The following is a 15,296-nucleotide window of genomic DNA, read 5'->3' on the forward strand; positions in this document are numbered from 1 at the left end:
GCTGTATAAGCTCATGTAGAAAGCAGATTTTTACATTATGTCACTTCTGTCCAACTTTATATTAAATATTTTACTTTATATTAAATATTTTAGTCGGATAAAAGTGATCATATAAATTTCAACCTCAGAAAATGTAAGTGGATGCTTGAGTATAATATTAGTACCAGTAAGAAAATTAAGAACCCCATAATTTAAAAGCACTTGACTTTGGAATTTCCCTTGGAAATGTATTCTCTCCAGTGCAGTGTGATATAGTGTTTCAATTATTTTGGCTTACACCAGGTGTGGGGGACCTTTGGCTCTACAGATGTTGCTAAACTACAGCTCCCATCCCCCCTGGTCATTGGCCACATTGCTGGAACTGATGGGAACTGTAGTTCAGCAACGTCTGGAGGCACCTGGCTTACAAGGAAGTTTTGAAAAATGTGTAAACTTTCCATTTAGATTCAATATGGAATCTCCAGTTTTGGTCTAAAGAAAACACAGAGGAGCTCTTTTGCATTGTGGAATTGTCTACTAAGTCACCATACCTGAATGAAGACTTTTCTGCTAATCTGTTATATGTATTGTAAGTATAATGCATGTCAAATGTGCAATTTATAAGGCTTATGAATTACAAGATTTTATCAAACAAAATGTTTCTATTATTTAAGATAGTAACAGGTTTTAGTTTCCTTCAAGCCTTTGTCTGTCTTTGTCTAATTGTGAAGGTGAAGTGTGGGAGCATGGTAGATTATCAATTGGGCCTATATTCCAAACTTTAAAAGTAAATGGTTAACACTGGGATTTCCCCCTGTTCTATCTTTGTCCTTTTATGGAACTGTGCATTTTACTTTAGGTCAGAGATCTCTTCTGTCAATATACTTATTGTGCAATACTTCACTTTTTGGCCATAAAATATGAACTTAGCCTGCCTTATCATGTTGACATCAGATACTGTATATTTCCTCAGTTATTATTGGCATGTTTTGAAGTGGCACCCATTAAGCAATCTCTTTGGAGATGTTTAAAAATTTTATTGCCTTTTGAATAGATGTTTTGCTCAAATGTCTTGGTGTCTAGTGAGTTAAATATAGAATTTAGCCATAAAATGTGTGTTTGGTTAACTTTTATGATAGCATTGATCTCTGCATGTTGCTTATAATCTGAATGGCATTACTTCCTTATGAGTTCTGTTAGGACTCGTATAAGGAACACATTCTTCCCAGCTGCAAGCACAACATCAGACAGCCTTTTTGCTTCCTAATCCTGTACTGGCACACCCATGCTGCATTAGTATCTCTTGTTACACTAACACAGCCTCCAGAATCTTCAAATTTTTACACTTGTACAAGTCCATGGTTCCACTTCATGTACTGGTTTAAACTGTTTGCACCAACAGGGCTTAAGATGAAGAAGAGCCTGAAGATCTTCCAACTTTGTGATAATTCAGGCCTGGGGATATGGGGAAAAAAGTCACTCATGATAGTTACAGTGTATAGCAAGTCTCCTCTAACATAAACCCATTATACTGAAGAAGTGAGAAAAGCATTTAACAGAGGATCTGGCACATTCCCATCTTTCCCAGTCTTCTATCATAAGAAAACCATATTAGTTGCTCTGGGCTGATATCATATTTTATGAAGGCATTGGCTTCTCTGTAAATATGGAATATATTTTACAGCCTTGTCAATCACTTTATTGGGGAACACTTTTGTGGGCTGATTTTTTCTATCAAAGGCTGCAATCCTAGACCCAGTGAAGTCAGTGGAACTTATTTTTGAGTAAACATGCAGAGAATTGGGTTGCAAAAGTATTAGCAAGAAGATTGGAACCTCATGTATCCCATCTATAGAATGCAGCATGCCCTTTGTTGCTGTAGTTAGGTGCACACACCTACACAAAGGAAAACAGAGCAACTTTCTTATGCCCCAACAAAGGTTCTAAAATCAGACTGTCAAAACCAAGGGAAGCCAAAGGTTATTTCCTGGGGTTTGGTAGTAGAATTAGGCTGCAGTTGTAAGTCACTATGAGTTTAAATTTGGGGGGGAAAGTGATGAATAAACAACAACAACAACAACAATAATAATACATAGTAAGAGTTCCTTCTCAAAATTCTTTTTGGTACTTGAATGTTGCCTGTCATGAGTCCAGTATTTGGCTCTGGTACAAGAATTTGTTGGGATATTAGTCTACTGAACAGAATGGTTGCATTCACTCTGGTCAAAGAGCTCAATAATTGTTCATAATTTCTGCTATCTACTCTCTGAAATGTTTACAAATCAGCCACATATAGCCAGGATGCAGCTATACAAGTACCCTCAGAAACATTAAAAATGTCTTCCATCAGGCAGCACCAGGCAGTTCCTAACTCTGCTCATGAACTTCTCCCTTTCTTGTTTGATATGATAAGATCATGGGGGTGGGGGGAGGAAGTTGATACTGTTCTGCAAAGTCCCTCCAGTGGAACAGATCCCTGAACAACCAATTCAGATGGTGACCTTTTCTTAAGAAAAGATTTCACATCTCTCAGTCTACCTTTATGTGATATGAACACATTTCTTCTTGTCCTGTTCTCTAAGGTAGTTGAGAATAAACTATTGAAAGGCTGATATTTAGATGTCCATTTTACCTAGTTATTTCAAAATTTCCCTTAACCCCCCCCCCCCACACACATATATTGTGCTGGGATACTGGACTACAATATTTTTGCAACGGTCTAAAACAAATAGGCAATAATGAAATACTACCACATGTTTCAATTTTTTAAAAATGCAGCCATGACCAATTAATACCACAGCTGGTTTCTCTTATGATTCTAGAAGGAAACAGTGGCAAGTGGAACAATGCACTCTTTCCACTTCCAAGTAGTGTAGTGTAAATGGAAGCCAAATTCTTGGAGTATTTTTTTTTTCATTTTGTTTATCCAAAGTCTGCTCCAGAAAAACATGGATTTTCCAACTTTAAAAATAAAGTTCTACAGTTTCATGCCAGTTTCAGGAACTAACCATTCATGTTGAAAAACTAAGCAAAGTATTCTTTATTGCTATGAGCATTTGTCATTGCAGTATCTGGTTTTAGTTCTTCATGGTATGTGAATTGTAAGCATAGCTTAAAAAGACCAATAACGTTTGTGATTGTCCCTTAGTGAGCTTGTGTTCCTTTTCTCCAGATTGCCCTTGGCTTCTTTGCACTATATTGTGGACACTCAATGAATTATTTGGAGGATTCTAAATGCTAGTCTTTTATTATATTGCCTGAACTTATCTGCATAATGCATATTTGTGGAAGTTTTTAAAAAATGAATTCCCTTATCCTTATTTTGATTTCCCCCCCTCAAGAGTGGAGAAAAGGCAGCAATACTTCACTTGTGTCTACTCTATAACATCACATTCCTTGTAGCAGGAACCGAGAGAGAAGTCTGAGTTTTCAATTGGGAATGGTTAAGATGGGCCAACCCAGGGTTGAAGGTACTTCTGGCACCTTGCTGACTGTACCATTGATGAAGGCCATCTGTCATGTAGGGCATGTTTGCTTTAATTGTAAGTGGTCATACATGCTGTATATGACTATCTCACAGCACACTGGCACACAGCTGACCTGTGTCAAAAGCGCCTGTATATTAGTGTTACTGCACACATAGCTGCTCTGATTTTGACAGTAGTAGAGTAGGGGAGGTAATAGTATTATTAGTAGTGTTAGTATATCATTCTTAGAGGGGGACCTGGTTTGTTTGTTCCAGTAAGGGTATTTGCTTGATTTACTGATACGTTCTTTACTGAACCAAAGCACCATGGAAAGAAGCTTAGTTGTAGTTTTTTTTTAAGTGCCTTTATGGAACTTGTTTCAGCTAGGAAATTCTCCATGTAAGAGTATGCTTCATGATTTTCAAATTAGTGTCTTGCTTTCTAAGCAGGTAAAAAATGTTCTTGAATAATCTTATATATAAAATAAAATGGCTTACATGAGATAATCAACAGGTGAAATTCTCCAACAATCACAAAGGCATTTTGGTTCATTCATTCACCCACCCACATGTATTTCTGTTCAGGGCTGCAACACTGCAGCACAGTGAACTTGAAAGTGGTTTATGTTATGCCTTATGACTAGAAGAATCCTTGATCAGAGAGGACTGGGAAATTTTGTGTAGAATAAGGACCTGACATGGATGACCAGAAAAACCTACTTACGTTTTTTAAAAAAATATATAATAAAAATGTATTTCTCTTCAGTACAATTTTGTTATAGCAGGTAGCAAAAATAAAAATAAATAAAAAGCTAACTACCCTCTAGAATGCACACCTCTCCTCTAGGATGCACACCTTAATGTGGTGAGGGGGTTTGAGAGTGTTGAAGAAGTTGACAGCAATGCCATCAGGAGTCTAGACCAAGAGGCTAGACTCCTAGGAGGGTCACCCAATGTGGAATGGTCAAAGCTGAGACACCAGACTAAGATGCATCCAAACTCAGAGGAAGGCAACGGTAAACCACCTCTGAATACCTCTTACTATGAATACCCTATGAACAGAGTATCCAAAATGAAACATGAGATAGTGCTGGAAGATGAGACCCCCAGGTCAGATGGCACTCAGTGAGCTACTGGGGAAGAACAAATGACAAGTATGAGTAGTGCTGTGACTAATGACACCATAGCATCAAAGACGAATGGAAGCCCGGAGGCTGATGCGCACAGATGCAAAAGGAGAATCTGGAGTTGTACGACATACACAATAGGAACATGGAATGTGAGAAGCATGAACCAGAGAAAGTTAGAAATTGTCAAGCAAGAAATGGAATGCATCAACATTACAATACTTGGTGTGAGTGAATTAAAATGGATGGGAATGGGACATTTTGAATCAGGCAACTACAAAATATTTTATGCAGGAAATGAGAAATTAAGAAGAAATGGGGTTGCTTTAATAGTGAGGTGATGTAGCAAAAGCAATTAGGAGCTACAACACAAGGTCTGAGTGAGTGATATCAATGAGATTTAACAGGAAACATATTAACATAACCATCATCCAAGTCTGCGCTCCAACGGCAAACACAGAAGAAGAGGAATTGGAGAGATTTTACAGGAAGAAATTGATTACACACCAAAACAATATGTTCTGATAATCATGGGGAACTGGAATGCAAAAGTAGGGAATAGAGAAGAACTAGAAATTGTGGTGAAATGGGGCTTAGGAGATAGAAATGAAGCAGGAGAAAGACTTACTGAATTCTGTGAAGCCAGTAATTTGTTTCTTGCCAACACATTTTTTCAGCAACCAAAAAGATGACTGTACACGAAGACATCACCAAATGGTCAATATTGGAATCAAATTGATTATATAATTGGTAACAGAAGAGGGAGAAGTTCCATACTTTCTGCGGAAACAAGACCAGGAGCAGACTGTGGTTCAGATCATGAACTGGTAATATAAAAAGTCAGGGTAAAGCTAAAGAAGAACAACAAAGCAAGCATAATGCTAAAATATAATTTAAATAGCATCCAAGAAAAATATAAAGATCTAATAAGGAACAGATTTGAGGCTTTAAATTTAGTTGATAGAAAACCAGAAAAACTATGGAGTGAAGTCAGGGACACCAGGGAAGAATGCAAAAAGGCAATACCTCTAGTTAAAAAGAGAGAGAGTCCTCAATGGATGACAGACGAAACTCTTAAAATGGTTAAAGAAAGAAGGAAAGCAAAAGCAAAAGGAGATAGAAACACAGTTAAAATCCTAAATGCAGAGCTTGGAAAAGTTACTTTTTTGAACTATAACTCCCATCAGCCCAATCCAGTGGCCATGCTGCTGGGGCTGATGGGAGTTGTAGTTCAAAAAAGTAACTTTTCCAAGCTCTGCCTGAATGCAACAATCCAGCGACTAGTACATAGGGACAAAGAGAACTATTACAATAGTTACTGTATAGAAATAGAAGAGGACAAAAAAAAGGTAGAACAAGAGTCCTATTCCAAAAGATAAGAGAAATGAAAGGGAAATTTAAAGCAAGAGTAGGGATGTTGATTAATCAAAAGGGGAACACACTGACTGACCGAGATGAAATAAAAGGAAGATGGAAGCAATACACTGAAGAACTCTATAAAAGGGATGCCAGGATGACAGATTCATTCACAGAGAAACTGTATGATGAAGGACCAGAAATTTTAGAATGTGAAGTGAAATCTGCTCTTAAAATACTCGGAAGAAACAAACCACCAGGAACAGATGGCATACCAATAGAGTTGCTACAAGTTACTGAGACTAAATCTGTCCAAATTTAGACAAATATTTGTCAAGAAATATGGAAAACTAAACAATGGCCCACAGACTGGAAGCGTTCAATATATATCCCAATTCCAAAGAAAAGGGATCACAGGGAATGCAGTAATTATGGAACTATTGCCTTAATATCCCATGCAAGTAAAGTAATGCTCAAGATTCTATAACAAAGGCTGTTACCATATATGGAGCGAGAAATGCCAGGTGTCCAAGCTGGATTTCGAAAAGGAAGAGGTACCAGAGATCATATCGCAAACATATGTTAGATAATGGAACGGACCAAGGAATTTCAGAAGAAAATCACCCTGTGCTTTATAGATTACAGCAAAGCCAGAAATTAGGCTAGGAAGGGGGAGGGCAGCTATGAGAGAACTAGAAAAGGTCCTCAAATGCAAAGATGTATCACTGAACACTAAAGTCAGGATCATTCAGACCATGGTATTCCTGATCTCTGTGTATGGATGTGAAAGTTAGACAGTAAAAAAGGTGGATATGAGAAAAATCAACTCGTTTGAAATGTGGTGTTGGATGAGAGCTTTGTGCATACCATGGACTGCGAAAAAGACAAATAATTGGGTGTTAGAACAAATTAAACCAAAAGTAAAATTAGAAGCTAAAATGATGAAATTGAGGTTATCATACTTTGGACACATCATGAGAAGACATGATTCACTAGAAAAGACAATAATGCTGGGAGAAACAGAAGGGAGTAGAAAAAGAGAAAGACCAAACAAGAGATGGATTGATTCCATAAAGGAAGCCACAGACCTAAACTTACAAGATCTGAACAGGGTGGTTCATGACAGATGCTATTGGGGGTAGCTGATTCATAGGGTCACCATAAGTCGTAATCAACTTGAAGGCACATAACAACTACCCTAAACATGAGCATTGTTTTAAAATGGGTGGGGAACCGTTGGCCCTCAATGTTGTTCGGATTTGGCTCCAACTCCCATCAGCCCCAACCAACCAGTATGACCAGAGGTCAGGAAAGATGGAAGTTGTCGTCCAACAACATCTGCAGGGCTATAGGTTCCCCTGTTCTAAAATGAATGACATTTGCACCAGATTAATCACATCTATTTCAGCAAGCCTATCCAGGTATAGATATAGTTACCTATATTTTTAAAACAGTTTTGCTGATGTTTATCTGTGTTTTAATTATGATGGTTTTGTGTATATTTGTTTTCCATTGTTTTGTGGATTTTAGCTGTGTTTTATCTACAACATTGTAGATGTACACCATCTGCAGAGCTCTTTGATTAAGAGGTTTATAATCTTCTAAATAAATAATAAAAATGAGTAAATTGCAGTACTGGACTTAATTTCTAAGATGTTTCATGCCTTGATTGGTTTAATGTAAATTCTTCTTCACATATTGCAAACAATCAATCTTTCACAACATTTTGATTTTGCTGTTCATAGTTTCAGGCAGAAAGTGAATGCACAAGATACTTTACTTCACCAGTTTCTATATTAGCACCATGTGGCTATGCTAAATCAATGGCTTCATCTTTGGGAATGTTCATTGTTCTGTGATAGGCTATAGAGTTGTTTTATTGATGTTTTCTTGGACTTGTCAGATTCATATATTTCAAATATAAAGATAGTGGTCATTCTCCATAGAGATACATACTCTATACAGGGAGATCATTTATGAACTGGTCTTCTTATGAACGCTAATGCTACTATTATATTTCTTGTTTAAAATGGATTGCTATGTGCAGATATGCTGAGTATCAAATATTAGATTTTATTTTTTAAAAACCAATCCTGGTTTCCCTCAGAAAACCAATACCTGTGTGATTCAGTGATTAGAATGTTGGAGTGGAACTGGGAGACTTGGCTATAAAGCTCACTATCTTTCAGCCTAACCCTCACAGTAATCTTATGTTTTACCACACAACAATGTGAGGTAAAATAAAAATGTATGCCACTTTGAGAATAAAGTTCTCACTTTTAAGTGGGGGTGGGTTTGCCCTCACCCCTCCCTGTTGTAAAGATGACTCAGGAAAGTGGCTCCAGATAGGGAAGGGTAAGGGAGGGCCACAGGATACCCCACAGTCTATAGGAAGAGGCTTGAGCAGGGTTTAAAAGGGGGTGCCCCACCGCTCTATCCTCCTCATTTCTTTCTTGCTCCCAGGCCTTTGGTTCTGGGTGGGAACTGGGAGGGTGCCCCTTGTGGACTGCCAGATGCATTGGGATGAACGCGAATAGAGCACGGCCACGTTGCACATGAGGGATCGACACCTAAGGCTCATCTAGCAAGGAGTGAGTGAGTTATTCCATATCCTTGGCTGGGGAGCCACTGCTATTTGCTGTTACATGCAAATTGTCTGGAGGGATGTTTCCCTAGCAGAATTAGTTGGATTCCTCACCTGCCTGTAGTTTCTGATTTGGTTAATTGGTTTTATATAATTCTTCCTCATGTTATATTTTAATAAATATAATATTTAAACCAAGTTCTGTCTCATGAGTCTTATTTGCGGGTGTGGGGGCAAAAGGTGGGATATAATTATAGCAAAATAATATTAGGTGGGGATGCACTGCCTTTGTGATTTTCCATATTGAGACCTCATCTACTGGACTTGGGAGTTTGGCTGTGAAAGCATTCAAACCTCCTGTGGTTCAAAGAAGAGGGAACTGCATGTTCTTTTAGCACAGTCCTCTCCAGATCCTTCAACCATGAAGCAAAATTGTCCTAGGAAGCATTCTGAGATCAGTGCTTTCCCTTTCTCAGCCTAGCACAAGCCTTTTACCATGGCTTCATGGGCCAAAGAGGAAAGAGAGAGAAGGGCTGAGTACAGCTTGGTGCATTCATCTCCTGGTTCCACGATAAGCCCATGTAATGGTTTCAGAGCTGGAGAATGCAGGGAAGAACTTGCACACAGCTTTCCTTCAGCTCTGAAAGGCTGCAACCTGAAGAGAGGGACAGCTACCCCTCTACTTGAGCTGGTGCTCCCTGGCTGCAGAACAGAGGTAGCAGTAGTGGTGGCTGTCCCCAGTGTATGATCTATTGAGCCAACCATATGGAGAACTATTGCAGCTCTTCTTCTCAAGCCTCCAAAATCCCTGGTGAATAGAAGGTTTGCTATAGCCAGTTTTAGGTAGGCAAGCACTCTGATCCAACTAAGGGTATTTGCATAGGGCTTTCATGGGGTCTCTCTGCATTTAGGTGATTAGACAAATTCTTGGAGGATTGCTGGCCATGATAGCGGCATGCTACTTCCAGGATTAGATAAAACATTTCTCTGAATACTATTTGTTCAGTAATGACAGTGGGAGAGGGCTGGGAATGGCATGCACGTTGCCTTAGGTTCCATGATGCAAGAATCTGCCTGTGGGCTCCCTAGAAGCATCTGGTTGGCCACTGTCGGAAACATGTTTTTGATCATACCTAGTTAGGGCTCTTATGCTTAAGAGCAGGTCTCGTATTTGCTCTCACTCAGATTTACTTATCTTTCCTTTCCACCAATTTCAGAATGTTCTGTTTCACTTAGATTCATGGGTCAGCATCCAAAGAAGTGTTCCACATGTGCAGCAAAAATGAGCCTGCAGCTGGAACTTTGTTTTCACTTTGGTAGCTTCCTGTCGGAAGGCAGAGCTGGGGTCCCAATCCCGGGGAGCTGGATCCCGGAGAGTTGGGAGAAGAGTATTCGGATGGATGGCAGAGGGAAGGGGGAGGAACTTCCCCCCTTTGGAGCGAAGACGAAACAGAGGAACTGCCAGTGATAAGGTCGCTTAGCAACGGGGAGCCTGAGCCCTCCCTGGACATTCTCACGCCTCCCCCTCTTTCAGGCTCAGAGCAAGAGGGGAAAGAGGGAGGGCTGCTCACAGCCGAAAAGCGGGGAGGCAGTTTACCATCAGCCCCTCCCCTATCCCCCATCCTGGAATCGGAAACTTCAGAAGAGGAGGGGGTGATGCTTCCCCCCTCACCACGCACACGCAGACAGCTGAAAAGACAGGAGAGAAGGGGGGGAAGGCGGGCAGTACCTGAGGGGCAGTTAAGGAGGAGCGAAAGATTGCGCGCCCGTTTGGCCCCTTCTTAAAGAACAGGCGGGAAGAAGTCCCTTGCTCTGTCAACTTTCTCCCAGTGCCGCAGGACCTGTATCCCTGTATTGATTCATGAGAAAACGCAGTCTTTGTTTGGACATTACCCTAATAAAATACGAATTAACTACAATCGTTGGTCTGGTTCCTGAGTCACATCCTGGGCCTGACACTTCCAGAGCCAAAGTTGAACTGTTCAATATTTGTACTTACTTATTTAAGTTGAGATTATTTCCTTTGTCATACTGATTTTTTTCTGTTTGCTAAATTGTTTTTGCCCTATTTGAATTAATTATATTTTGTAAATTGACTTCTCTCCCCTATCCCGATGATTTGTATTTTGATATTTTGGATGTTTGTTGCAATCTGCTTTGGGGACAGCTCACTGTGGAAGGGTGGCATATAAATAAATTCAATCAATCAATCAGAAGCAGACTGTCCCCTTGTTAGTGGGTACTGCTAAAGCAAAACAACAACAAACGGTCTGATCCTAGCCACAGTAATTAAGCATACCTACAACGTTTGCTGCAGATTGGGAGATTCTTTATTTCAGCTTGTAGCTATTCTATCACCAATGCTCAGCACAGGTGACATAAGTTTAAACTAGAAAGCCTATTAAGGCCACATATGTGCTTAAATTTCAAATTGTGTTCAGCTTTGCTAATGAATTAATTTAGATATAAAACCTGTGTTTCAAAAAATGGGGTGGTGGGGCTGGGCTGCTGTTTGTGAAGCAAGTTAAAACCACACTATTGGTTTGTGGAGTTAATTACGCAGTTCTCTGGATGGCGGCTAGTCTAACGTTAGATTGATGCCACACTTGTATAACTATTATTGATAACTGAATTAAGGATTGATTTTTCTATGGTATGTCCTTAATACTCATTAAACGTGCATACTTCATCTTGTAGTGTTTTGGGTATCTCAGTTAAATAGTACATATTTCAAGAAGATTTTTGTTTCACCTTAAGGGAGCTTTCCAATATTTTAAAAAATGCTTAAAAATTTTTGTTTGGAGAGGTCAGCCAAAGAAGATATTTTGGGCTTACTTGAGTTTTGCGGAAGGAACAAAACAGAATGCTAAAAAGCCAGAAAACAAATACTTTCCATAGTCCGATCCAAAGCAATAGCAGCAGTGATTGCGTTTAAATTAGCTTTCTCCTCCTCCTCTTCCTCCATGGAATTGGGGAAGCAAATTATCCAAAAACAAGTCATGAACCATATTTTCAAAGTCAATAATGTGAAATTAATGTTACGGGAATATTTGAGACTAATTTTGAAGTATGTTTGTATAGAAACTATACTGTTGTCTCAATATAAATGGGTAGAAACTAATTTCTGCTAAAAACAGATGCAACATTTTAAGATTGATGAGGCATTTTGATACTTGTAATGCAGACTTACTCGTCCCTTACCCTGTTGTGTACTTTGTTCAGACTTGTTCTGTGGGTTCTGTGTGTGATTCAGGCTAAACTGGGAAAATACAAATCCTCCTCCCAAGAAAGGAGACAAAAGCTGTTATTCACATGGTAGCTATGGGTACCTTTTGCCCAGAGCTTGTGATATAAGATCCTCCCATCTGTTTCCTCCATTTCCCAACCCTACCCCCAGCATTTGTTTTGTAATTGTGTTAAAAAGTTTTTGACTTTTTAATAAGATGGGGGATTAATGTATTTATGTGCCTTAATTTTTTTAAAAAAACAACATTGTGCAAGTTTACCTACTTGCTCCAGAGTATAATCTCACAGTTTCAAAATTATTTTCTTACTACCTTTCAATGCATATTTCATTTATGTGTTCTTGTTTTGCAACACTGAAGTTAACATTTTCTGGTATATTTTAAAATCTTTGTAAAATGAGCAAACAAGCCTTTTTCGTGCAGGAAGACTATCCCTTCATCCCTGTAGTAATGCTGCTGAAGGCTCCAACTCTGTAAAATTTGTCTGAATATCCAGCTTTTAAGGCTGGATTATGGGTGGAGCCATACCCAGAAGGGGATGGAGAAATCACTCAGAACACTCAGAAAATGTTACATTTATATGCAAGTTGAAGGTTGCTTCTAAGAAAATGCTAAATTATCTCCTCAGAAGTTTGCATAAGTAAAAACTACTCACTCAAGTCACAATGACATTAATTCCAGGACTATTGCTTTTTTGCTTGAATAATATGACTAGGCACTGCAATTTTTAAAGAAAACGATCACAGCCTTTCTGTTTTATCTTTGCAGAGGTGAAAGTAGGGCTCTGACATTTTCATCACAGTCTCTCTCTCTCCCCCCCCCTTCCTGGCTTCTATCTAAAATAATTAATCTATTTTAAAAGAACATCTAGTAAAGTGCTGTGGACATGCTGTTTTAAAAACCATTAACAATTGATGGATTTCATTTTCTATTCCAATTCAGAACAGATTTCTCATTGGAAAGTACCTCAACAAATTCACTAAAGGACAATGTGACAGTCATTCACTGTAATGCTGTAAAAGACCAAAGATATGAATGTCAGATAACATCAGCAAAACTCAACCATATTTACATTATGTGGCTCAAGATCACAAATGGGATAATCTTGCTTCGGTCACCACTAATGTCAGTCAAGCCCATAGATATTGGTAAGTTTCATTTTATTGGCCTGAATGTAAAATCAGAATAATCATGGAATCTGAGGGAGCTTCCACATTCGTGAGTCCAATCCTATATACTGTGGCTATATTAGAACTTAATTCCAACCAAAATGTCTACCCTCAAGACAACACACAAACACGTAAGCTAGTGTAGTATGAAATATTTGTATATTACAAGGTTTTTTTGTATTTCCCAGCATACTTTAGATATATAGCAAAATACAGTCATTCAATTAAGTGATATAATTTCCTAAAATACTTGAAATCCTATCCTCAGTTGTAATTCCAACAACATTTTTATTGAAGTTGATGTAATTCATAACAATAACACCATAATTTTTTTACCATGCAGAATTGGTGCTGGAAGTTTTTTAGTAGTCAGAATTTTAGTATTTTCAACTTTTGTTAAGGCACCATTTTCTCTACAAAGGAAATGAAGAGCAATGTGATATGATTACGTCATGGCATGCTTTATTCATATACTCATTTCTGATGTAAGGAAGTTCTTGCACAGGAACTTTTATCCCTTTGGCAGGCCTGTTTTGCTAGTGGTATGGTTGCCATGGAAAGAATGAATTACATGGGCTTCTAATTTAAATAACAAATTAATTTGGAAGATGTATAAAAGGGCTGTCCTGTGTAGTTTTTAACCATGCTAGCAAAATCTTTCTTAATCTTTTTTTAAAAACATGATTGTGAGTGGTATTGGACCAAACTATATATGACAATGGCAGTTCTGTGTGTTTAAGTATCAAACACATAGAAAAGGGGAGCAGGGACCCAATTTCAAAAGCAAGAGGTCATGTGGATAAATAGTGCAGAACCCTCCCCACACTTATCTCCCCTCAGCTCCCCTTCCCAAGTGCTTTTATGACATTTCCTGTCATTTCTGGTATTGGAGCTCAGCTGAGGAGAAGAATGCATGGGGGAGAGGAAGTGCAGGGAATCTGCAAGTAGAGAGAGAGTCCCACTTGTGTTCCTCACATATGGGCCTTTTTTCTCTTAGAATTGGATGGATCCCATCCCTTTCTTTCTACATGATTGCGGCAATTTACTGTAATCACATAGAACTGCCACTGTCAAAGCTAATGGTCCCAGAACCTGCTTCACATAAAAAAGCAGTTGTTTCCTAAACGTGAAACGTGCCAGTGTAGATTTAAGAATGGGCTTTGAATGCTCCCCCCATGTAAATATTGATCTGAAACAGAGCTTGGAAAAGTTACTTTTTTGAACTACAACTCCCATCAGCCCAATCCAGTGGCCATGGTGGCTGGTGCTGATGGGAGTTGTAGTTTAAAAAAGTAACTTTTCCAAGCTCTGATCTGAAAGCAGGTGAAAATTGCCAAAATTACTGTGTTGAAGAAAACAGTCATTTGATTATTTTTTCTTCAACAGCATTTCCCCCCTGCTTGAAATCAATGAAATTCCATCATGCATACTGTATGCAAAGACATATTTATTTATTGGTATTGTTGAACTGTCACATCTTAACAGCACAATATGCATTAACTGATTCTTTTTTTTTCAATAATTTTTATTCAGATTTTCATAAAACATACAAGACAAAATCATAAAACATTCAAAGACAAAAAACAAAATCAAAAATAGTTAAACAAAAAGAAAAAAAGAAAAAAAAAAACAAAAATAAAAAATAAAGAGTAAAATATTGACTTCCCATTTGTCAAAGATCAAATCAGTTATAAGTCTATAATATATAACAATCCTGTCTCTTAAGTCATATTATAAAATCACTTTCCTCCAGTAGTTATCTTACTTAATCATCAAATCTCATAAACATTACTTTATTCTTTCCACAAAAAGTCAAAGAGAGGTTTCAATTCTTTAAGAAATATATCTATCAATTTTTTTTTCCAGATAAGCATATCGATTAATCCATCTCATTACTAATTATGATAATCTTATTGTCATAACCATAGTCAAAATAAACATTTCAATTAATCCATCACATCAGAATCTGTTAGGTTCAATAATTTCAGTAGCCATTGTTCTATTATCTCTATTAGTTCCATTTTCCATCTTCCATCTTGAGTAGTCTTGTTAAGTCCAGTAATTTCAATATCCAATCTTCCATTATCAGTATTCCATAATAATCTTGCTGTCAAAGCCATAGTCATATAGTAAGAGTCTGATGGGGATTACCTCTATCCCAAATATTTTCTTGCCATCCATTCTGAATAGGTTGCTGAAATACTGCTGTAAAATCATATCTCTGTTCTTTTTTTCAAAATACACTGGGTCATCTCTTAAAAGTTTTTCCATTGTCACATGGCTGCAGTTAATTCCATAGATTTTCTCTATATTGGGCTCCATCACATCATTCCAGTCCAGAAGATTATCCATGCCATTGATAACTTTATC

The 15,296-nt window shown here is 38.1% G+C and overlaps 1 protein-coding gene across 1 annotated transcript in view; it reads left to right on the forward strand.

Moving 5' to 3' along the window:
• The window catches only part of LEPR (leptin receptor), a 93,356-nt gene that overhangs the window by 25,940 nt on the left and 52,120 nt on the right, over positions 1–15,296 (forward strand). Inside the window, exons 4-5 of the mRNA XM_061633350.1 lie at positions 445–568; positions 12,700–12,905. Coding sequence (XP_061489334.1) covers positions 445–568; positions 12,700–12,905 — 330 coding nt within the window. The remainder of the gene's footprint in view (positions 1–444; positions 569–12,699; positions 12,906–15,296) is intronic.

Source organism: Rhineura floridana, chromosome 6 (genome assembly GCF_030035675.1).
Source record: "Rhineura floridana isolate rRhiFlo1 chromosome 6, rRhiFlo1.hap2, whole genome shotgun sequence".
Classification (NCBI taxonomy): Eukaryota; Metazoa; Chordata; class Lepidosauria; order Squamata; family Rhineuridae; genus Rhineura; species Rhineura floridana.